Raw genomic sequence first — 25,873 nt, forward strand, 5'->3', positions numbered from 1 at the left:
TGTTTCCCTTGCCGGGATTTGATTGTTGTACTATTGTTCCCTTAGCGGAATTTTATTGTGAATTCATTTATTTCCTTGCCCTTATTTCTTGTGATTGTTGTTTGGGTGAGGAAGAGTGTTAAAGCACGAAGGGTGATGCCGTGTATGATTTTGTGAGGAAGAGTGTAAAGCACGAAGGGTGATGTCGTGTCGCATGATGTACAATTCCGTGCCGATTATATTGATTTAATGGTGAGGAAGAGTGTAAAGCACGAAGGGTGATGCCGTGCAGTTTATATTGATTCTTATGGTGAGGACGAGAGTAAAAGCACGAAGGGTGATGCCGTATACTTGTCCTTGATTTTTCCTGATTCCAATTGAGTTATGTTGTCCTGTACGTTTATTTACTGATTTTCCGTTATTACTTGATTTTATTTCGATGTTATAGATTCCTTTACCCTATTTGCCTTGTGTTTGTTGCTTGGGTGAGGAAGAGTGTAAAGCACGAAGGGTGATGCCGTGTATTGTTTTGGTGAGAGAGTGTTAAAGCACGAAGGGTGATGCCGTGTATTGTTTTGGTGAGAGAGTGTTAAAGCACGAAGGGTGATGCCGTGCACTTTCTGTTTGCTGTGTTTACTTGTTATTAATAATTAAAGTATATTAACTGTTTAGATCCCTTTACTATTGTCTTTGTGTTAGAATCCATAGTGTTTACAATACCTTGCCTTATTTTTTTTAATATGTTCAATACTTCAAATTTCAAGAATTGTTACATTTTTAACTCAATTGATTTCTCAACTAAAGTTTCCTTAAACCGTTTGAGGTTGTCCTTTACTTAAAAAGGAATTTCTACTATGTTTTGATTTATTAATTTCTCGTATTAAAGGTAATGATTCCTTCGATATTGTACTTTAATTGAAAATGATATTTTCTTTATCAAATGATTTCTAAAAATAACTTCATCTTTTCTTGTTGATTTCCTAATTGGGTTGGGAGTTGTACTCTACTTTATGTTAAGTGAATGAGGCTCCTTGAACACTCTTAATTGTATTGGGTTATGGAACCTATGAGCTGAGTAACATGAGAATATCGTTGTGCAATGTGAGACAAAAATATGTAAGGGGAAAATATTATGGTTTTATTTAATGGCACGTGAGTTGTCCGTGCGGCTGTGACATAAATATGGGCACGTGGTGCCGTGAAAATATGAAATTGGGCTGAGACCTATATTATTTATGATTATGAAATGAGGTGTCACAAGGTGACCTTTACTCGAAAGAATTATATTCGAAAGATGCTTATCTGAAAGATATTTATTTGAAGGAAACATATTCGAAATATATTTATTGAAAAGCATATTATTTTAGAGATTATTAATTGAAGGATTTATAGGCGAAAGATTTATATTTGAAGGACTTGATTAATTGATTGCACTTGTATTTATTATTTGTTGAGAAACATTTATGGTGTTCTTGTTGTCTGCTATTTATATCACTGGTTGATCATTGTTGCCATCATTATTATCTGCTTCCTATTATTTTGTATGCTATATTGCACAAGTTTATTTGGTAGTCTGGTCCTAGCCTCGTCACTACCTCGCCGAGGTTAGGCTAGGCACTTACCAGCACATGGGGTCGGTTGTGCTGATACTACACTATGCACTGTGTGCAGATACTGATACCGGAGTGCTTGGACCGCAGTGATGGTGCTGTCTTCAGCCCACACAGGCGACACGAGGTAGTCCTGCAGACGTCCGCGGGCCTTGGCGTCACCTCCTATCTTTTCCTTTATCCTGTTTCCTTTACTCATTTCAGAAACAGTGTTCATTTTATCTTTCAGACTTTGTATGTAGTATTCTTAGACCGTCTGTGAAGCTGTGACACCAAATTCTGGGTAGAGTTGTATTTAGACTTCCGCAGTTTTGTATTAAGATAAGTTGTCAGATTTTGTCTTCTGCTTAATTATTTTCGCTATTTGCGTGATATCTACTCATCACTTATAATAGTTTAAAACTGGAAAAGGTTAAGTAATTAGGATAATTTGGCTTGCCTAGCTTTCACCAGTAGGCGCCATCACGATTCTCGAGGGTGTGAAATCCGGGTCGTGACAGTTTCGATCCCCGAAACAAACAAAATAAAGGCCTACAATTGAATCTCTAAACCAAAGCACACAGTTCAGTATTTATTTCGTGGGTGCTCATCTCTCTTACATTTGATTTTCCCATTAATTTTTCATAAAATATACAGACCCTATCCCAAAGACAATGGGTGCTGAAGCACCCATACCACTAAACGTGGATCCGCCGCTGCTCTTAAGCATTAGAATAAGGTGTCATTGTCATTATGTTATTGATAAGATTATAACCTAATAGAAAGCTAAATAATGAAAAAAGAAGATGAATTTTTCATTAATAGTTCTTACCTTTGGAAAAAAAGAAAGTAGAAAGAAAGAAAAGAGTAGAATGATCTGTGCAAAATAACATGTGGTTAGAGAAGCGGGTATAGAGCTAACAATGACGCAATGGAGTAGTGCTAATTTATGATGTTGGATTTTTACAATATAATATAGTTTTTCTGTTCCAATTTACATGACATAATATTTGATTTTGACGCCAATAAAACAGTGGGAGAAATAAATTGAAATTACATGATTGCTAAGTGAAAACTTCTGAGGACCATTAATTCTCGTCCTATAATTTCGAGCAAGGAAAACTCAGAACCGATCAGTTGTATTTTCCAAAGCAAGGGTTCCTTTTACTTGGGACTGAAGGTACTTGCACTCGTCTTCTACACGCACAATTTCCTTATCAAGTGCTCTCACAATATGTATAAAATACACCATAAACAACAATAATGTAGTTTAATTTGGTCCTTGACTCCTTGGTTTCATCTTTCTTTTTTCTTTGACAAACCTTATAAAAATCTTAAAATCCCTTCTCTCCCACTTTTAACCCCATTATTACCCCCCTCCCCCCCCCCCCTTCTTTTGGGTGAATATCCACTCATATCTGCATTTGCAAAAAAATTAGATCATGAACAATGATATGCAACAACCTCCTGTAGGTCTCCCTCTCCCTCCCCCTCAAGGTAAGAATTTGAATCTTTTTTTTTTCAAATTCATTATCTTGGGCATATTTGCAATAATTTTCTTTGGATTTGATCTAATTATGGAAGTTGGGGTTCCATCATTTTGGATTCTGCATGTGATATTGATTAGGTTATCCTCCACAAGGTTACCCAAATGGAATATATCCTCCACCACCTCCAGTATATCCTCCTCAAGGCCAGGGGTATGCACCAGGTTATCCTACACAAGGATATTACCCTCCCCAACCCCAAGGTTACCCTCCCATGGGATACCCACAAGGTTACCCTCCTCAGAGCTGCCACCCCCCTCAGTACGGTGCACCCCCACCCCTACATGGACATGGACACGGACATCCTAAAAAACAAAAACAAAACCAAGCAGCTACTGGTGTCATGGGCGGATGGTACGTATTGCATGCATGCATGACACCGCATTCTCTTTTCTCCACCCTTTCCTAAATAGAGGCGTATGTAACAATATGTTTCTATGAATTCAGTTGAGCACACATTATTGACATGATACATTGATACTTAGATATAAACGTGAAATATCACATTCTTAATCTATAATTTCAATAATTATCACATTCTAAATGTATAATCAGAGGCAACTCAATAGCTTAAAGTCAAAGTCTAATAAGATATATATCATCAACTTTTTAATAAAACTAATGCATATTTTTATTTAATGTTCACTTTTCTAATATTTTTGAGATGCAAAACTATAAAATTAATTCTTTCAAGTATTTTTTTGGTGAGAAACAGAGCAGTTGATTCAGAGAAATCAAGTTAAAATTGAAAAATAAAATCAAGATAAACACATAAAAGAAAAAAGATAGAATATACGCAAAGAAGGAAAAATCATAACTAATATGGTAGGTATATCTACTAATTAATGAGAGATAGAAACTTAACTTAATTTATTCATTCATTTAAACAAGCTCAACCAACTATGTTTTTTTAAAAATCAAAACCTTTCACATAAAAATTAGATATTATTTATATTATTATCTAAAGTACGAAAATCCAACACAAAATGTCTATCGAGTTTTCTATCCTTCATAATTATTATATTCATTATAACCTTTCTATTTAATACAGAATTAAATGTAGATCGGCTTCTTTTATCCTTATGAAGTATTGCATGTTGGATTTCTTGTATTCATTATTTAACCTTTCTATTTAATGCATAATTATTTACCACAAAAAGACTACAATCTTTGTAAAATATTACAATTAATTTTAAAACTTTCATATTTCCTTGTTTGATTATGTAACTTTTTCAGTTAATAAATTTCTTTTCTTTGTATTATTTCCTTGCATTGATATGATATTAGGAATGTAAATCTCATTTCTAATATTTTAAGTTATTATTTCTATTTTTCATGTCTTCAACGGTAAAACGTTTTCTAATATTTTAGAATTCAAATTAAATTACTCAAATCTTCCTATATGTTACTTCAACAACAAAAATCAAGGTAGTGTATTGACAAAAAAAGGCTATCTTGGTTTTGCGAATTATTTACTTGTCATATACTGTAATTTCTATCTTATGCTACCTGTGTGTACCAAATATAAATAATAATATAGCAATATTTCAGGAGGCCCTTAACTCTTGGTTGCCTAAAGCAAAAGCTTTAGTGGCTTTATTCTTGAGCCGACCATACGTATAATTAGTTTTTAAAGTACAATGGTATAATTTCATTAATAAAAATATAAATATTGAAGCACGACAAATTAATATTCTTAATTAATTTACCGTCCTTCCCGAATACCATTCTCTTATTAGCTTGTATTTTGATGTTTTTCATGAACAAAAGAGTGCTAATAATTATTAATTTATTTGTGTAGTTTGGCTGCTATGTGTTGTTGCTGCCTCTTAGATGCATGCCTTGAATGAAGAGTCAGTAGAGAAAGTAATTTAATTTGTGCAAGTGATCTGCAACAGAAGGTGATGCCCATGTATAGGGTTGTGCATGCTGGATCGATCATCGGAAAATCTAGCTTTCCTTTTTGTAAATGTCTCGTCATTGATAGACAATTTGAATCTCGATTCGAGAAATTATTCTGATGTGGTTAATATACAATGCATGTAGCTATTCAGTTAATACCTTGTTATATACATTCTGAGAGATGCATTAATGTCAATTTTGAGTTTGCTTTAATTTATCAATCGTCATGAAAAATAAATATGATAGGCCTTGGAATTTTGAATCTAAATAATTCTTTTTTATCGATTTATTATTGTCTCTTTGCAACCCCTAAATTAGTACCATAACACAAAAGTTTAGAAACATTATGTTGCTTCAAGATCAAAATTTGTATCAAAATTTGTCTTTCTTTCCCGTTGTGTATCCGTGGAACTTAATTGAGATTTGTGAGAAGAAGCTTAGCAAATACTAGTATTACATACCTTAAAGAAAAGCAAAAAATATTTGACGTCCTTTTCATGATAATGTGATTAAAATACTAAGGATATCTCCTCCCTGCTTCCTAGAATCTAGTAACACACCAGAGCCAACTTGCAATGCCAGCTCCATCAATCCTTCCTTCTTTAATAATTATCGGCCTGATCAATACAAATGATGTAAACTAGTTACTAAATACTAGTATTCACCATCCAAAAACTAGTTTTGATCGCTAAAAGAACACATTCTACTTAATTACACAAAATGAATCTCTTTACACTACATGTAAAACAACTAGTATAAATATATATAGAATGGATTCCACCTAGAAAACATTGTTATAAATTGAATATATATTTCCCTTATATATATATATATATATATGGGGAAAGAGTAGAAGCATCAAACATGCATGGTGTGCCATGACAAGGAAGAGAGCTTGAGGGAAGAGGACAAATTGGACAAATACCTGATGCTTGATGGTTGGACCCATCTCCCTTGAAAAAATTCTCGACAAATGTGAGAAATAGTGTTAAACGTCCGGATCAGAGAAATGAGGGAGAAGAAGGAAATATAGGGAAAAGAGAGAGGGTTGAGGGATAAGTTGTATATATATATACTTTGCTATAAAATATAAAAAAATGACTATAAATAATAATATTTTTAAAGTATTTTAATTTATAATAAATATGGTGCATTATTTAGCTATACCATGTACAATTTCCTTAATTTAACACATTAATAAGTTCAGCAACATGGGTCGGTCTACCACGCCCGATGCCTTGTTTGGCCCAATCCCCCACCCATGCCAATCGGAAATTTTATTAGGGACATGGGTCGACCCGTACCACATGACATGCTTACTTGCAACATCGCGATTAGTTCAAATATTATAATGTTAATTTTGGTTTAAAAAAAATTAAGAAAACCAATTATGCATTTATCTTTATGATTTCTCATGACCCCTCAAATTCTCCCTGCGCCTTGATCCATATATATATATATATATATATATAATAGCTAACCCACGTGTAGGTAGTTACTAACTTCTAATACTACATATACACCCACTAACTTAAGTAATTACACTCAACTATCCTTGCCTCACATCACTAGTCTCATTACTCTCCCTCAAGCTGGAGAGTGCAAATTTGTTAAGCATCTCTAGCTTGGAAACCAAGTACTCGTGTTTTGGTCTGCCATGTTCTTTTGTTAGAATACTTGCATGTTGCTCTCTTGATTGCACATGTCTTGGTGCTACACTTTCATCCTAAACCTTCTCCCTTATGAAGTAGCACTCGATTTCTATATACTTTGTTATCTCGTAGTAAACTGGATTCTCAGCAATCTTAATTGCTCCCTTGCTATCACATAGTAGTGTCACAAGCAAAGTCAAGTAGACACCAAGTTCTAAGTATAGTCTAATTAGCCAAACAACCTTTGATACTACAAAAGCCAAGCTTCTATACTCAGCTTTTGCTGAACTTTTGCATACTGTTGTTTGATTCTTTGACTTCCAGGATATCAATGACTCTCCAAACTTTACCAAATACCCTGTCACTGTCTTTTGGTGTTTGGGCTTGATGCCCAATCAGCATCACAGTAGGCATTTAGTTGAGTTGTTAGTTTGCTTGACAATAAGACATAGATTCCTGGTTCTCTCTTAATGTACCTCACTATTCTCAGTGCTGCCTCCATGTGAGACTTCTTAGGCTGTTGTAAGAACTGACTCAAGGTTTGTACAACAAAGCTTATGTCTGGCCTTGTCATGGTGAGGTATAATAGTTTTCCTATCAATCTCTGATATGAGGCAACATCTTTCAAGAGTTCATCTTCCTTTTCTCCGATATGATTGTCAAATTCTTTGTAGTTAACTTTAGATTTCACTTCAGAGGAGTTCATGTTGGTCTAGCTTTCCCTAAACCTGATTCTGATATAAGCTGCAAAGCATACTTTCTTTGATTCATAAGAATTCCCTGGTTGGATCTTGCAAACTCTATTCCTAGGAAGAACTTTAATTCTCATAGATCTTTTATCTTGAATGCTTGCTACAGAATGCCTTTTGTCTCTAAGACTAAGTCTTTATCATTGCATGTGATCAATAAATCATCAACATAGACAAGAACTACTGCTATCTTTTTTCCAATCTTCCTTGTTAGCGGAGACTGATCTAGTTGACTTTGTACAAATCCTGACTGTATTAGTGCCTCCACAAGTTTCACATTCCACTGCCTTGATGATGCTTGTTTTAGTCCTTAAAGGGACTTAACAAGCTTGCATGCCATGCCTGACTCCCCTTGCTGGCAAAACCTTGAGGAATCTGCATGTATACTTCATCATAAATGTCTCCATATAGGAAGGCATTGTGCACATCCATCTGGTGGATGAGCCAGCCTTGAACTGCTACAATAGATAGAACCACCCTTACTGTAACCATCTTGACAATGGGAGAAAAAGACTCCTGGTTGTCAAGACATTCCTTCTGATTATTCTCTTTAGCTACCAGCCTTGCCTTGTATCTTTCAACTGTTCCATCTGCTTTGTACTTTATTTTGTAAACCCATTTGCATCCTATTGCTTTCTTACCTGGTGGCGGAGGCATAGTAATCCAAGTCTTGTTCTCTTCCAGAGCAGACAACTCTGCTTTTATTGCATTAATCCATTTAGGACCCTGTGACGCCTCATTCAAAGAAGTAGGCTCAACACTTATTGAGTAGGCTGCTATATGTGCTTGGTATTTGGATGACAATCTTCATAGCTCAGGTATTTTTCTAGTGAGTAAACACATGAACTAGAGGCTTGTGTAGCTACATAATCTTTTAGCCAAAGTGGTGGAGCATTGTCCGTAGAAGACATTCTTAGAGAATTGTCTAAATCTGAGTAGTGTGATCTAGGCAAGGATGTGCAACTTCAACTCTATGTTCATGACTTATGTCTCCATTTACAATCTCTGCTGCAGAATCAACATGTTCAGCTACTTCTCCAATAGCAGATTCTATGTATGGCATGTCTACCATGTCATCTTCTTGGTAGAGAGGTGCTGATTCTCCATTACTGTCATTGTCATAGTGTGTAGCTTCCTAGGTATTATCTAGACCTCCAGTAGCATCTAGTTCAACATTCCCTTCAGCAGCAGCTGATTCACCATTCTAAGAAGTAATTGGCCGACTAACATCTTCATCAAGTGGCCATTGACTAGGAGCAAATAAAGGGAATTCTGTCAATGCCTGTGGACTTGAAGGGAAATACATTTTCTCTAAAGGTGACATTCATGCTAATAAAGAAAGTTTTGTTAGTCACATCAAATAACATGTACCCCTTTTGAACTATTGAATAACCCATCATGGCACATGCATTGTCCTGGGCTGGAATTTGTCTCTTACAACTGATGGAATGGCATAACATAGACACCCTAGGACTCTTATGTGATCCATTGAGGGACTTCTTTTGTGAAAAACCTCAAAAGGTGACTTTCCTGCAAGGACTGGGGATGACATCCTTTTAATTAAGTAGGCTGACATCAATATACACTTACCCCAAAACTTAAGAGGTATATGTCCTTGAAATCTTACTGCTCTAGCCATTTCCAATAAATGTTTTTCCTTTTTTCTACTGTGCCATTCTGCTGTGGTGTGTATAGACATGATCTTTGATGTATGATGCATGTTGATACCCAATTTTTCTCTCATATATTTCAAAATATATATATACTTTCAAAATAGTGCATGAGCATCAACCAATATTTTTTCATAATTTTTCTGTATTTTTTAAAAGATTTTAATTAATTTTATTATCCAAATAATTACTAATTGCATCACCAACGGTTTTATGATAATTTTATTACTTAATTTTATTATTTTATATTTATACTAAGCTTTAATTATTTCATGAATATCCACATTCACATGTTAGGGTTATAATTGCAATAACTTTGCAATACTGCCCCATGTGTGCATAATTACCTTATTGCACAAGAAAATAACCTTTTGTATTTTTATAATATTAAGTAATAATTTTAAATTATTTTCATGCATAAAAATTATTTTTATCATTTAATTAACTATTTTTACAAATTATTTTATCAATTAATTAAGTATTTAACAAATAACCTCTTTAATTTTGTTTAATTTCGGACCTTGACCCAAATTATCACCCCAGCCCAATTAAACTAACCCAATGCCCATAACCCAATTTTAACTCGCCGCAACCCCAGATTTAATCTTGACCGTTGATCTCAAGAGATCAACGGTCCAGGACATTCTTTCCTTTTTTTAATATACCAAACCCCCAAACCCTACTTCATTTTACAAAATCCGATGCCCTTTGAATCCCTCCTTCTCTCTTCTCTCTTCTCTCTCAATCTCCCCTCTCTTTACTCTCAAACCCTTGCCTGCCGTCACCTGAACCCTTTCGATCTATGGGGTTTCTCTTCTATTGGTTGTTCAACTTCTTTGTTGTTTGATGGAATCTCAAGGGGATTCGAACAGACTTGGTTCAAATCCCTCAATCTTCTGATGAATCCATCTGTATTCACCATTTGTTTGTGAGCACTATCACTTTTATGTTTTCGTGGCTTCAAATCTCCGGTCTAAAACTTGATTTTTACACCTTCGTTTATTTTTTGTACAAACCTAATTATTTTTGGTCGAATAGGTTCAAATCTCTTTATATCTGAAGTGTTTGGAGTTTGTTTAACCATTTTCCCTTAAGGTTCTTTCGTTTTACCGCTATTATCTACCGATTTCACTTTTTTCCTAAGAACAAGGGTTTTATTTTTTAAGTTTCTGCGAATGTTTTAAAACATTTAAAGGTTCAACCATGGCCTTTCTTCTTTACTGCTCGACTAGTCTTTTCTTGATGTTTCATCTCTGTGCTTCTGCATGCTTAAGGTTTTATGCTATTCAGTTATTTACCTCATTGATCTTGCCCGTTTATTTTGGCTCTGTTAAATGAACGGATTAATTGGTTTACTTGTTTAATTAAGGTTTGAAATTATATTTTTCTTTTGAAATTGATATCTTTCCGAGATTTTTATTTATTCTTTCATATATGTGACTTATAATTAGTACTGCCTTCCTTAATTATGCTACTAGCCTGATTTCTGGGTTTGATTTGTTCTGACCAACCTGTAAATGGTCTCTGATTTGTTTCTTACCTTATTAAACTTCAATTATGTCCGCTAATTGATTTTGTATGAGATTTTCCCTAATTTAAGGGGTTTTTCCAGATCCTATCATGTTAATTGATTGAGTTTAGCCTTAATTAACTGGTTGAATGATTTGCATACCTTATTTGTGAACTCTTAATTTCTTTTACCTTATTTGTTCTACTTTGCTGAATGTTATATAACCGCACCATTCTAATTTTTTTTAAGAAACACACGAACACACATGCTCAGACTCAAACACATATACTTACAAGCACACACCGATACACACTTACACACTTACAGTTCTTTGATTTGTTGCACTGTCTATCCGGCTGAAAGACAAGGTTATACTCTTGGATTTCATCAGTCTTCACCTTCCTGTTTGCTATCTCCTTAACTGGTATGCCTCCATTTTTGTTATCATGTTCTCCTCTATATGCTATGTAGTTAGACTTCAACATGATTCTGTTTGCCCTATGTCTTCATGTTTACTGCTCTCCTAACTAATATGCCTCAATTTCTGTTACCATGCTCTATTCTACATGCTATGTAGTCAGTTCACAATAGACATCAACATGTCTCTATTTCATGTTTGTTCCTCTCTTAACTAACATGCCTTAATTCCTATTAACCTCTCTTGTTATGTGTGCTAGTATGGATAGCTTACCTTAACATGTTTCTGCTTGATCCATGATTTCTGTGTACCCTTTCTAGACTGGTATGCTTTAATTTCCTACTATCCTGTTCTATGTATTTGTTTGGTTGATTATCTTAACTTCTGCATGTTTTTGTTCAATATATATCTACATGTTCCCACCTAGTGGTAATTAATAAACCAAATCAACTTCAGTCATATGAAACCTTGTTGATTCAGTTGTATGCCTCTATTCATAACATGCTTATATAATGCAAATATGTATGGTCGGTTCTGTTTGTGATTCAAGTACCCCTCCTTCTTGTGATTACTTTAGTTGACACAGTTTTTATACCAATCTGTCTGGATTCTGCTTATCTAGGTAGAATTCTACTTCTGTTTGCTCCTGAAGAAAAACTGTTTTCTAAAAACTATACCCTACCGCTTATATGTACTACTTTTTAAATTTCCACTCTTAGCCACTTAGGTTCCTACCACCTCCAATATGAGCAGTGCCTAGGGTCCCTGAGACTCCTTTGAACTCTGACACATTGGAGCTGGTTTCCCAATCTTTTACGATTCCTGTGTTGAATGTACGGATCCAGTGTGAGTACTGACCGGGGTCCTTGAGGCTCTTTGGGAACTTTGATACCTGTGTATATCAGACTTGCTTTCTTGAATGCCTATTTTCCAGGATTTATGTTGGGTGTGCTAAGGCTCCCTATAGTATAATGATTTTTATTGTGTAATTTATTCATATTAGCCTGTAATAGTATCTGTAATAAATGGATATGGGGTTATTAGTAAAAGCTGAGAGGTCTATTCTTATATCTTTTGTTGAAATTGGGTAGAAACCTTGCCTATAGGACTTAACTATATTGATTGCACTATGTGGATACAGTAATATGATCCCGCCTGTAAGATTTTTATGATCGTTTGATTATGTGCTACACATCTGCATGTTAGAAACCCTGCTAATAGGAATTTATGTTTAATTCTGCGTGTTAGAAATCCTACTTATAGGATATACATGTATTTTCAACTCAACATGCACTAGTGACCATGTCCATAGGGTTCTGTCTGTTTGATTAACAAAATTTCCTGGCGATGTGCTTAAGAATTCTGCCCACATGTGATTAATAGAAATCATACCTATAGGTTTACAATTATAGATACCATGCCTATAGGATTTCAAAATCAGTTTCTACATTTAGAAATCATCCCCATAAGGTTTTAAAATCAGTTTTCTACAACTTAGATATCATGCCTATAGGGAATAAGTATAAAATCATCATTGACATTTAGATATCATGCCTATAGGGAATAAGTATAAAATCAGCCTTGACACTTAGACATCATGCCTATAGAAGTAAGTATTCAAAAAATCTGTTTCTGCACTTAGAAATCATGCTTATAGGAATCAGTTTCTACATTTAGAAAGCATGCCTATAGGATTTAAGATAAAAATCTCCCTATTAAAATCAGCAATTGGTTTACGGCTTAGATACCATGTCTATAGGGTTCTGCCCGATTATCACTAAGGTGCTGTCTGTAGGTTAATTAAAATTCTAGGTCTAAAATTGTGATTGCTTGTTTGAAATATGCCCAGATTCAGAGTATTAACCAAATTAGCAAGCAAACTGATAGGTACTCGTCTACTCACTTTAAGACTGCTGTATATTCTATTTTTGTGCTCATTTAAACATCCTGCCTATAGGATCCTAAAGTCATTTAAAATTGTTCGTTTGAACAACGTGCATTTGTTTGTCTATTTGTGGAGGTTAACATGAGCCTCTTGTGTGACAGTCCTACATGGATTTTGTTTGTCGCTTAGTTTTCTCTTTTTAAACTATATAGATGAGTCTAGAACCGCCTTAGATAGAGGCCCTAAACACCTCCAGGGACAGAGGTAAGGGATGAGTAGTGCACGCATAGGGTACGTACTAGATGTTATTAGAACGCTTAGGTAATAATTAAAAAGGAGAGGGTAATTGGGTAGTAAAAGGAAATGATGACCTGTGCGTTAATACTATGTGTAGCACCCCAACTTGGGGACGATTACCAAGTATTGCACAGAAGTGATCCTATTGGCTAACAAACCTAGGACCCCCTTTACTCCTTGTTTTAAAAGTGATACCTGTTTGTTTCAATTGCTTTATTTCCTTAAATACTAATTCACCTAAATTGAGTTTGGTCGGGACCCACCGTTGTGGACCTCGAGGGGTGCCTAGCACCTTCCCCCCAAGGTAATTTCGAGCCCTTACCCAATCTCTGGTAATGTAAACTAGTTCACGAGTTATTTGCTCTAGGTGCCCTAACACACCTTAATCCGTTAGGTGGCAACTCTTCAAATCTCATACCCAATTCCCAAAAGGAAAGGAGTTGTCCCGAAATATCGAAACCCGGACTCTGCGAGGAAAAAGGGGGCGCGACAGCATGGCGGCTCTGCTAGGGATATTTTTAGGCTCTTACCATAACAAACTTGTTTCGTGAATTAGTCTTAAGCATGTTTTATTCTGTTGATACATGTGTACCTTTTCCCTTTCCCTCTTATATGTATTTAATTGACTATTTTTTAAGCAATTAGGGTTTCCTTTATCATTTTTAACGTGCAAATACCTGACAACATGTTATTTATTGTTGCATAAATCATGCTTGACATCATATTCCACTCATGCGTAATTAATCCTATAGCAATGCTTGATGAGTGTTTGTGCCCTTCCTATATATCACCCTTTAAATTTGGAAAGACGTATTTGCGATAAAACTAATCGATCAGCGGTGTAGTTGACGGTTCTGTACCTTTCCCCCTCAAGTTGTCCACTTGAGGGTATCGTTCTAGACCTCTCTAGAAACCTTACTCTAATTAATTATACATGCATCATGGTCATACCTAGCCAGATTAATATATTGTGCACATAATAATCCTTTAAGACAAGCCTCGTCCAAAAGTCCATCAGGTTTTCCATAATCCCAACGGATGCAACTATGATTGTGTGCATTAATTTTTGGAGATAAGTATCAATATGCTAATCATTGTTGTATAAATAGTCGGATCTGGAGGGGGAAAGGTCCTAACCATATTTGTTTTGCAGAAAATGAGGCACGAAGTCCCCAGGTTCAGCATGCTCCGTAACATACTACAGTTGTTGCTAGATTGGTGGGAGGATCTTCTATCAAGTGATAAGAATCATGTGAAAAGGGTCTTGGGAAATTTTCCTTCTTTATTGGACCTCCAACCGAACAACATATTAATCGAAGCTGCCACAATGTTCTTGGACAAAGAAAGAGCGGTGTTTCGCTTTGGAAACATATAAATGACCCCTCTCTTGGAAGAAATAGGGGGATTCGCTGGGCTACCTTAGGATAGTCCTGGTTTATTGGTGCCAGAAAATTGCTCTACTAGGGGGTTTCTGAAGATGATGGGATTAAAGAAGAATGATGACTTGGAGTGCCTGAAGAATTCCTACATACCCTTCGATTTCCTCTATGAATGATACGGTCACGGCAGATCTTATCGTATTTTCGATGACAGATTCTCCATCACTTCCTTGAGTTGTATCCACTGCAGGGTTTTTGTGTTCATTGTCTGTTTCTTGGGTATGTTAGTATTCCCCATCCAAGGGGACAGAATCCACACCAGACTGGTCATGGTAGCCAAAACCTTGATGGATGGGATCGATAGGCAAACATATACCATTGTCCCTATGATCATAGCAGACATATACTGGACCTTAGAGCGCTATCAGAAAGGGTACAAATACTTTGAAGGTTGTAATATGCTATTACGAGTTTGGTTGTTTGAGCATCTCCAAAAATGTCAATACCGTCAAGAGCTTCTGCGAAGGCGGTGGAATGACTGCATTGTGTATGGTGAAATCGGAGGGTCCAATTCCTCGTTATCGAGGCACTTCAAAAGATCATCTCAAAACCTCGAGGCTTCAAGTCTACGGTCGAATTTCCCCTTTGAAGTTCGTCGACGCCCGACCTTAGGATAATGCCGACCATAGCTATGGTAGGAGTGGGGAGTTCCCAAGGTATACGGCTAGGACTAACAGAGCCTAGTGGACTATCCTAGCCCTGGGTCAGGGTGTCATCTAACTGTCCCATCCCTTTATATTTGTAATTAATGTATTTTGTACTATGTTGGAATTCCCCTCCTATATAAAGGGGATCCTTGTTATCTTGTAAAGACATGTTGCTTCAGTTGCTCCCCAAGAAACATACAAGAACATTCTCTTTGCTCTCTAACATATTCTTCGATATTATTGCTGCCATTTATAGTTGTTTTCATTCATTATCTTCATTATCATAGGCCATAAAGAGCCTTTACTGATTCTATCATAACTCTTAGCCATACTTCGACCACCACTGACAACTCCCAACTGAGCTCCGGAATCGACCTCGAGGCCCCGAATCGACTAGCTTGTGGCCCCGATAATTAGCCTATCAGTTTGATTATCATCCTATCCTTAATTCTCATTTCGTTTCTAAGTCTCATATATATAACACCAACTGCTTAACAACTAATATAAAAATAGATCACGTATTTTTAGAGTCCCATAATCAAATTTAATTGTTATTACCATTTTCACGGTAAACAGTTTGGCGCCCACTGTGGGGCTAAAAATAATAGTGATTACCGATCATAAGGTATACCTAGGAATAGGTTTAACCCCCGAACTTAGGAAAAAATTCATTCAGTTTCTTATCGATAATATCGACTGTTTCGCATGGTCCCACTTAGATATAATAGGTATCCCACTGGAAATAACTTCCCACCGACTGAGTGGCGACCCCAGGTTTAAACCGGTGAAGCAAAAAAGAAGACCCCAATCTGAGATAAAACACGCATTCATCAAGGATGAGGTAACAAAACTCCTTAAAATAGGGTCCATTAGAGAGGTAAAGTACCCCAAATGGCTGGCCAACGTAGTAGTGGTACCCAAAAAGGGAAATAAGATGAGAATGTACGTAGACTATAAAGACTAAAATAAGGCATGTCCCAAGGATTCGTTCCTATTGCCTAACATCGATCGTCTGATCGATGCTATGGACGGCCACGAGACCCTCACCTTTCTCGATGCTTATTCGGGGTACAATCAAATTCAGATAAACCCCGAATACAGGGAGAAGACCTTGTTCATCACAAAGTATGGTACCTACTGTTACAATGTAATGCCTTTTGGACTGAAAACGCAGGGGCTACATACCAATGCCTAGTTAATAAAATGTTTGAGAGTCAAATAGGTAAATCTATGGAAGTTTATATTGACGACATGCTAGTTAAGTTGCATAGAGGACCATTAAACTCATTTGCAGGAAACATTCGACATTCTCAGAAGTTACAACATGAAGCTCAACCCCGAGAAATGTGCCTTCGGAGTAGGTTCGGGCAAATTCCTAGGCTTTATGGTATCAAATAGGGGGGTTTAGATTAACCCCGACAAAATCAAGGCCATCGAAGAAATTACGGTGGTAAATAATGTAAAGGTCGTGCAATGGCTAACACGACGAATAGCGGCTCTGGGCAGATTCATATCAAGGTCATCCGACAGAAGCCATCATTTCTTCTCCCTACTCAAAAGGAAAAACAACTTCGAGTGGACTCTAGAATGCCAACGTGCCCTAGAAGAGCTGAAGCGATATCTGACTAGCCCACCTCTACTCCACATGCCAAAGGAGGATGAAACACTATATATATACTTGGCCGTATCCGAGATAGCGGTAAGCGGCGTGCTAGTTTGAGAAGTGCAAGGTACGCAATTCCCTGTTTATTATGTAAGCCGGACCCTAGGGGATGCCGAAACTCGGTATCCCCACCTTGAAAAATTAGCCTTGCATTAATAAGAGCGTCACAAAATTGAAACCCTATTTTCAATGCCACTATATTTGCGTTCTAACGACATACCCCCTCTGGAGCATATTGCACAAACCCAAACTATTGGGTCGATTGGCCAAATGGGCCATCGAACTCGGGGGGTATGATATCAAGTATCAACCTCGAACGACCATCAAGTCCCAGATTCTGGCGGACTTCGTGGCCGATTTCTCATCCTCTCTCGTGCCCCAGGTAGAAAAGGAACTTTTACTGAAATCAGGCACGTCTTCCGGTGTATGGACCCTGTTCACTAATGGCGCCACAAACGTGAGTGGTTCCGGACTCGGTATAGTCCTAAATCCACCTATGGGCGGTGTGATCAGACAATCTATAAAAACTGCAAAATTAACTAACAATGAAGCCAAGTACGAGGCTATGATTTTAGGTTTAGAACTGGCCAAAAGCCTGGGAGCCGAGACCATCGAAGCAAAATGCGATTCACTCCTGGTAGTAAACCAGGAAGGTCCGAGAAGATAGGATGCAGAGGAATTTGGACAAGATCCAAGTCACATTACATCGCTTCAAAGAATGGAATTTAGTCCATGTACCTCGAGAGCAGAATAGTGAGGCCGATGCCCTCGCAAACTTGGGATCGTCTGTTGAAGAAGATGACCTTTTCCCCGTGGTTGTTATTCAGCTATCTAAATCAGTGATCGAGGAAAGTCACGCGGAGATTAATTCTACCAGCCTAACATGGTACTGGAGAAATAAATATATTGATTATCTAAAAGATGGAAAATTGCCCGCCGATCCAAAGGGATTAAGGGTCAGCGAACCAAAGCAACCGGTTCTCGCTTGACAAAAACAAGACTCTATAAAGAAGAACTTTTGATGGTCCCTTAGCAATATGTGTGGGGCCGGGGGATACAAATTACGTACTCCGAGAAATTTATGAGGGTACTTGCGGAAATCACTCCGGCGCCAACTCTTTGGTCCGAAAAGTAATCAGGGCAGGCTACTACTGGGACAACATGGAAAAAGATACTAAGGAGTTCGTCCAAAAATGCGATAAATGCCAGAGAATTGCCCCTATGATTCACCAACCGATGAACAACTACATTCGGTCTTATCGCCATGGCCATTCATGAAATGGGGAATGGACATCGCTGGGCCCATGCCGACGACACCAAGTAAAGCTAAATTCATTTTATTTATCACTGACTATTTCTCAAAATGGGTGGCAGTGCAGACCTTCCAGAAGGTAAGAGAAAAGTAAGTCATTAACTTCATATGGGACCATATCATGTGCCGATTCGGGATTCCTCCCGAGATAACATGTGATAACGGGAGGCAGCTCATTGGGAGCAAGGTAACACAATTCCTTGAGGATCACAAAATCAAGAAAATCCTATCGACGCCTTACCACCCGTGTGTAAACGGCCAGGCCAAGTCCACAAATAAAACCATCATCCAAAACTTAAAAAAGAAATTGGAAAACGCCAAGGGAAAGTGGAGAGAAATGTTGCCCGAAGTGCTGTGGGCATACTGAAAAACTTCAAAATCAAGCACAAGGGAAATACCTTTATCTCTAGTATACGGCGCCGAGGCTTTGATACCAGTAGAGGTCGGGGAGCCGAGCGCCAGATTCCAACACACTACTGATAGCTCGAACAACGAGGCCATGACAACAGCCCTCGAACTACTGGATGAAAAACGAGAAGCCTCGCTGGTCCAGATGGCCGCCCAAAAGTAAAGGATCGAAAGATATCATAACAGGAGAACAAACCTTCGACATTTCAGAGTCGGGGACATGGTTCTAAGGAAAGTCACCCTTAAAACCCAAAACCCTAATGCAGGAAAGCTAGGCCAAAATTGGGAAGGACCGTACCGCGTCCTCAGAGTAGTCGGCAAAGGGTCTTACAAGCTCGGTACCAAGGAGGGCGAACAACTTCCTAGCAACTGGAACATATCATTGCTAAAATGATATTATTGCTAGGGAATCCTATTGAAAATTCCGAGAACACCCCCGAGCATTCATTGCACTCTTTTCCTTCGATAGAATTTTGTCCCTAGAAGGGTTTTACCAGCAAGGTTTTTAACGAGGCAACGACCATATGACACCTAAGGAGACTCAACAAGTATTTGAGATTTCTTTTACAATCCACTTCGAATACTAGGGGGCCTCCCCCCGGAAGGTCACCTACTCGGGAAAGCCAAGACACCCCAAATGGGACCTCGATAGGAAAAGGTAATGTACAGGGCTAAATAGTCAAATGAACCGTGGTCGTATAGAGCAACCAAGCTTTTAACGGCAAAAACATGTATATTTGTACCAAGTAATCAAAGAACACCTTTCATCAAAGCATTTCAATCTTCAAAAGAAACTCGACGTTTTAGCAAAAAGCTTCAACCATGTTAGATCCTAAACATTGGCTTCGAGATATTAAGCCTTTGAGCCAAACCTTCTGAGGTGCTCGATCATCACCATATAACGACTCACAATCGAGGCTTTTTATTAAGCCGTCGAAGAGTCAGGCAAACACTATTTCAAAAAATCCTTATTGAGGGAAAAATAAAGCCCACACACATAAAAGGTCGCTTCGATCCAAGGCATAAGAGCCATTGTCACCAGCCTACACAAAACTTGAGGGTCGAATGAGCTCGTGTCGGAACCTGACTCAGAGACTGAACCCACAATACTTAACTAAATATGCCTAATATCAAAGAATAAGATCCATTGTCGCCAGCCTAATGAGCCCCAGGGCCACCCACATAAAAGGTCACTCAAATCCAAGACGTAAGAGCCATTGTTGCCAGCCTGCATAAAAGGTCGCTTCGACCCAAGGCGTAAGAGCCATAGTCGCTAGCCCATACATAAGGTCGCTCCAACCCAACACGTAAGATCCTAAGGGCCAGCTCAAAATTCTTAAAACTTGAGGGTCAGATTAACTCGAGTTGAGATCTGACTCGGAGACTGAGATCAATCTAATAAAAATGCCTGAAAGCAAAAGCATAAGAGCTCAAATGCCAGCTTACTGTAAAAGGGGGACCCGACCTATTGCATATGAGTCACTGTCACTAGTGCTAAGATCAAAGGTCGTGCTGGCTGGATACATAAAAGCCAAGTCGCTCGATGATAGCGAAGCCCGAGGGTCTAAGCCGAAGTTCAGGACCTTGGATCGAAAGTCAAAATACATTACATAAAAAGGAAGGAAGGAATAGGAAATAAAAAGCCTTCTTATAACCTCCAGGGGATGTTTACAAGTCTTGAAAAAACCCTTACAAAGAGAGAACCGTAATCCTAATCAACCATCGAACCTACATCTTCAATGTCTCCACCAAAGGTTGCGCCCTGAAAACTACGGGTCCTTCAGTAGCCCGTCTTCCACGGCCTCTTCCCCTCCAGGGGCTCCGCCTTCATTTTTATCACCTCCTGAGCCACCGCTCGGCGCACCTTCGAAAGCAAGCATGGCAGCATCTCTCCTCTCTAGGGCCTCAACCCTCTCTAACTCGGCAGGCAAAATGATATCTCCCGCATGTATGTCTCCAAAAATGTTCCCCCGAGATCCTAATCGAGCACGCTCTACTACCCGATTCAATCTCGGCTCAGCCTCCTTAGGCGCCCCTCTAGCTTGAGCGTTTGTCGCAATAGCATCCTCTCCATACAAAGATATAAGCGTCTCGGCTTTAATTTTGATCCTGGATAATGCAGCCACAACCTCAAAATGGAGACCTCTGTACTTGTTACTATCCTCCCTCGCCTCACTAAGCTAACGCCCAACTAAGGTCACCTTCTCCTGGAGGGCATCCCTCTCGGAATTTATCTCTCTCTCTCTCTCTCTCGCCGTTTGAGTTTGGAGACTTTGGAGTCTTTGGACCAAAGCTCCTCCCTCAGCAGGGCACCTTTCTTCTCAAACTGCACAAATCAGATCCAAGACGTTAAAACACTGGGATCTGGCCAAACATTTAGATAATAGCAAATGGGGACTAGATAACCTATTCAGTAAGGAGAGCCTTCTAATGCTCGAGACGGGTCACCTCGACCTGATACCGAGTGAAAGTTTGATTGTAAAGCGCCTTGGACTGAAGCCACGAAAAAAGACAAGTTAGAGAGACAAAGGTCAAGGCAATCGAGGCCCGAGTGATAGGTAGGGTTGCAAAGATTACCTGCTCACAAAGCCTGCTTATCTCACCAAAGACAAGGGAAACATCAATCTTAAGGACTCCCTCGGGAATGGTTGGAAGCCTTTCGAGCAAATATCCGCCTTTGACAGGCATCCCCGCATCAGGAGATTCTTCGTGCGGGGTATTTTGCACTCCTTTAGAAGGTAGGTTCGTTCCCTGAGGAGAATCAATCACGACCACAGTAATGGCAGGGTCAGTCAGGACCATCCCTTGTCCATTCGGGGCCCCAGAACTAGGTCCCTCCGGACCACCTAACGAAGGTACCCCAGACCGAGGGAACTTTGACCACCGACCAGCTCAGGGGTAGAACCTGATACTCCCTCAGTTGTCTCTTCGCCATGAAGTGGGACCGCAACAACATTAGTCTCCAGCTCGGAAGCCACCATCTCTACGGCCCCAGGATCAGCCAGGTTTATCCCTCCCTCGGGTGCGATCGAGAAGCTATTTTCCTCCTCACCCTCAACTTAAAGGTTTCTCGCCATTTTTGGGGTTAGAATTACTGGGTCGGCCTTAGATTCTTCCGCCTTAATCTTCTTAGATTCAGAAGGTCGGACCAACGGATCCCTTTGTCTCTTTTTCCCTTATCGGGTACCAAATCACCCTCCCCACCGGGTAATGCTCCATTCAAGGGGACTTCCCCCAGACCTACACAAATGCAATAGGTAAGCACAGGGAACGAGAGCGCTACCAATAGCGATTTAAGTTGAAAGATGACTATAACAAGGGTAAAGGCTCACCATGATCCTTAGCTTCCCACCGGGCCTGGGATAAATCACGCCACACTCGCTCAGCATACGGGCAAATCGAGTGTAGGTAGCCGACCCAACCCGGGAGGTCCGAAATTGCACCAGGGTAAATTGCTGCGGCTGCATTAGTAAGAAAAGTTAAGTGCGTTGAAGAACGTATTCAAAGAGAAGCGAGGGAATGCTAGATAATGTGTCTGCTTACGTTCCACGTTCCACCTCTCGGGAAACAACATCTTTTTCGCCGGGATCAAGTTAGAAGCCATTAAGCGGACAAAACGGCTTGTCCATCCTCCATTCTCGGGCTCTTCGGTGCAGGAAAAGAGGGCCCTCGGGGCTCAAAAATGGAGTTTGATTAGACCACCACGGAGGCTGCAAAACATTTAGAAAAAAAACTTCATATTCTTGAAATTCTTGTCGTGCGCATCTATTGATCTGTGTACTAAACTTCTGTTATTCTATTCTCTCACAGATAGTGAGGACACAAGCGACCGGTCAGGATGGACGACCACCAGTACCACCAGCTGTGGCCACTAGAGGTCGAGGACGCGATCGAGGCCGTGGTAGGGACATGGGTGTGGCCCCACAGTAGCTAGGGAATCACTTGCAGATCCACCAGCCGCCCCAGTTCAAGATCAGGTCCCAGTTGTGGATGCTTCAGCAGCACCAGCTCAAGCACCAGCTGTGCCTATTGTGATTCTTGGTCTTTAAGAGGCCCTAGCTCAGATTCTATCAGTATGCACTAGCCTAGCTCATGCGCTCTTAGTTACTACAACCACAACTACTTCTCAGGCCGGGGAAGGCACTCAGACTCCCACCGATCGCATACCAGAACAGGTCGTGCAGGGACTTTAGACACCGGGGGCACATCCAGCCCAACTGGTTGCAGCTGCTTAGGACTATGTAGCTCCTGCCATGCCAGAAGATGGGCAGTGCATGTTAGAGAGGTTTGGTAGACTTCAGCCTCCGACTTTCAGTGGTATAGATGGCGAGGATGCCCAGGGTTTCTTAGATAACTGTTAGAGGATTCTTCATACAACGGGCATTTTGAAGACCAGCAGGGTCGCTTTCACTACTTTTCAATTTTCTGGAGCTGCCTTTACTTTGTGGGAGGCTTATGAGAGGCGTAGGCCTGCTAGTGCAGCACCCCTTACCTGGCAGTAGTTCTCCATTCTCTTTTTGGAGAAGTATGTGCCACAGTCTCATAGAGAGGAGATGCATAGGCAGTTCAAGTGGTTGCGTTAGAGAGAGATGATTGTGATGCAGTATGAGATGAGGTTTTCGGAGTTAGCTCGTCATGGTGTTTGGTTGGTTCCTACAGAGAGAGAGAGAGAGAGAGAGAGATAGAAAGAGAGGGCTAAGAGGTTCGTTGATGGCCTCATGTATTAGCTTCGTATTCTCATGACCAGGGAGAGGGTGTCTGGTGCTACCTTTGAGGAGGTTGTTGATATTGCCAGTGAGATTGAGTCAGTTCGTCGCCAGGAGCGAGAGGAAAGGGTGTCCAAGTGTCCTCGAGGATCTGGTAGTTATAGTGGTGCTGCTTTGAGGGGTCAGTTTCAACACGGCAGAGGCCGTCCATTCAGACATTCTCAGTCAGCTCGCTCAGGTTATTGTGGGCGTCATCGGGTCAGGGTTCTTAAAGTTCTCATTAGGGCCAGTCATCACTCAGTGCCCTTCTAGCTCAAGTTCGTCCCGTGCTCCATCAGTTCAGGGATCGTCTATGCCAGGTGCATCTGCTAGTCATTCCGATGCTAGGGGTTCCCTTTAGTCCCCATTTCTAGCACCCGAGATTTGCTATGAGTGTGGAGAGATGGGTCATCTTTGGAGGAAATGTCCTCGTCATCTTGGGGTTTATCTCAGTAGAGGAGTTAGCCATCGACTTCAGTGCCAGTTACTTCACCACCACCCGCCCAACCATCTAGGGGTGGAGGTTAGTCAGCTAGGGGTCACCCTAGAAGGGGAGGTCGATCAGGTGGTGGTCAGGCCTGTTTCTATGCACTTCTAACTAGACCCGATGATGTGATCACAAGTATCATCTCAGTCTGTCGCAGAGATGCCTCTGTATTATTTGATCTCGGTTCCACTTATTCTTAGGTGTCATCAGACTTAGCTCGTTATTTGGATACACCCCGTGAGTCTCTTGTTTCATCTATTCATGTATCTACTCCGGTGGGTGATACTATTGTTGTAGACCGTATGTACCGGTCTTATGTGGTGACTATTGGGGGTTTGGAGACCCGAGTGGATCTGTTGTTGTTATGTATGGTAAACTTCGATGTTATATTGGGCATGGATTGGCTATCTCCAAGTCGCGCTATTTTGGAATGCCATGCTAAGACAGTGACATTGGCTATGCCGGGTGTGCCACAGATTGGGTGGCAAGGTTCGACTTATTATGTTCCTAGTAGGGTAATTTTATTCTTGAAGGCCCACCGTATGGTTGGGAAGTTGTATTTCATATCAAGCCTTTGTGAGGGATGTCGGTGCAGAGACTCTTAGTATTGATTCTATTCTTGTTGTAAGGGAGTTTCCCGATGTGTTTCCTACAGACATGCCGGGCATGCCACCGGACAGGGATATTGATTTTTGTATCGACCTCGTGCCGGGCAATCAGCCCATTTCTATTATACCGTATCGTATGGCATCAACGGAGTTGAAGAAGTTGAAGGAGCAGCTTTAGGAGCTCCTTGATAAGGGGTTCATTCGGCCTAATGTGTCGCCTTGGGGTGCGCCTGTTCTATTTGTGAAGAAGAAGGATGGCACGATAAGAATGTACATTGATTACAGGAAGTTGAACAAAATAACAATTAAGAACAAGTATCCTTTGCCTCGCATTGATGATTTATTTGACCAGCTTCAGGGAGTGAAAGTGTTCTCCAAGATTGATCTCCGTTCAGGTTATCACCAGTTGAAGATCAGGGACTCGAATATTCTTAAGACAACTTTCAAGACCTGATATGGTCATTATAAGTTCTTGGTGATGTCTTTTGGACTGACCAATGCCCTAGCAGCGTTCATGCATTTGATGAACAACGTGTTTCGGCCCTATATCGACTCATTTGTCATAGTTTTCATTGATGATATTCTAGTGTATTTGCGTAGTAAGGAGGAGCACGCGAAACATTTGAGAGTTGTGCTGTAGAGATTAAGGGAGGAGAAGCTTCATGCAAAGTTCTCTAATTGTGAGTTTTGGCTCAGTTCAGTGGCTTTCTTGGGGCACGTGGTCTCCAGCGAGATATTCAGGTTGAACCGAAAAAGATAGAGGCGGTTCAGAGTTGGCCCAGACCATTCTCAGCCATAGAGATTCGCAGCTTTCGTGGTTTGGCGTGTTATTACCGCCGATTTGTTCAGGAGTTCTCATCTATCGCATCGCCCTTGGCCAAGTTGACTCAAAAGGGTGTTCCATTCAGGTGGTCGGATGAGTGTGAGGAGAGCTTTCAGAAGCTCAAGAATGCCTTGACCATAGCTCCAGCGTTAGTTTTGCAATCAGCTTTAGGTTCATATACCGTGTATTGCGATGCTTCAAGAGTTGTTATTAGCTATGTATTGATGTAGGAGGGTAGAGTTATTGCTTATGCTTCTCGTCAGTTGAAGCACCATGAGAAGAACTACCATGTTCATGATTTGGAGTTGGCTGCCATTGTTCACGCGTTGAAGATTTGGAGGCATTATTTGTATGGTATGTCTTGTGAGGTGTATACTGATCATCGTAGCCTCCAGCACTTGTTCAGGCAGAAGGATCTCAATTTGAGGCAGCAGAGATGGTTGGAGTTGCTAAAGGATTATGATATTACTATTTTTTACCATCTGGGGAAGGCCAATGTGGTAGACGATGCCTTGAGTAGGAAGGTGGTGAGTATGGGGAGTT

The 25,873-nt window shown here is 39.9% G+C and overlaps 1 protein-coding gene and 1 long non-coding RNA gene across 2 annotated transcripts; one reads left to right on the forward strand and one right to left on the reverse strand.

Annotated features, from left to right (window-relative positions):
• Nucleotides 1-2,997: 2,997 nt before the first annotated feature.
• On the forward strand, nucleotides 2,998-5,253 carry LOC104233542 (uncharacterized). Its single transcript, XR_011403993.1, has 3 exons — nucleotides 2,998-3,065; nucleotides 3,196-3,469; nucleotides 4,917-5,253. It is a non-coding gene; the product is annotated as an uncharacterized lncRNA (long non-coding RNA).
• Nucleotides 5,254-7,030: 1,777 nt separating this feature from the next.
• On the reverse strand, nucleotides 7,031-7,375 carry LOC138881226 (uncharacterized mitochondrial protein AtMg00240-like). Its single transcript, XM_070161435.1, has one exon. It carries the CDS (start codon nucleotides 7,373-7,375, stop codon nucleotides 7,031-7,033), a length of 345 nt encoding a protein of 114 aa, XP_070017536.1.
• Between the last annotated feature and the right edge of the window lie 18,498 nt (nucleotides 7,376-25,873).

This window comes from Nicotiana sylvestris, chromosome 11 (assembly GCF_000393655.2).
Source record: "Nicotiana sylvestris chromosome 11, ASM39365v2, whole genome shotgun sequence".
In the NCBI taxonomy this organism is placed as follows: Eukaryota; Viridiplantae; Streptophyta; class Magnoliopsida; order Solanales; family Solanaceae; genus Nicotiana; species Nicotiana sylvestris.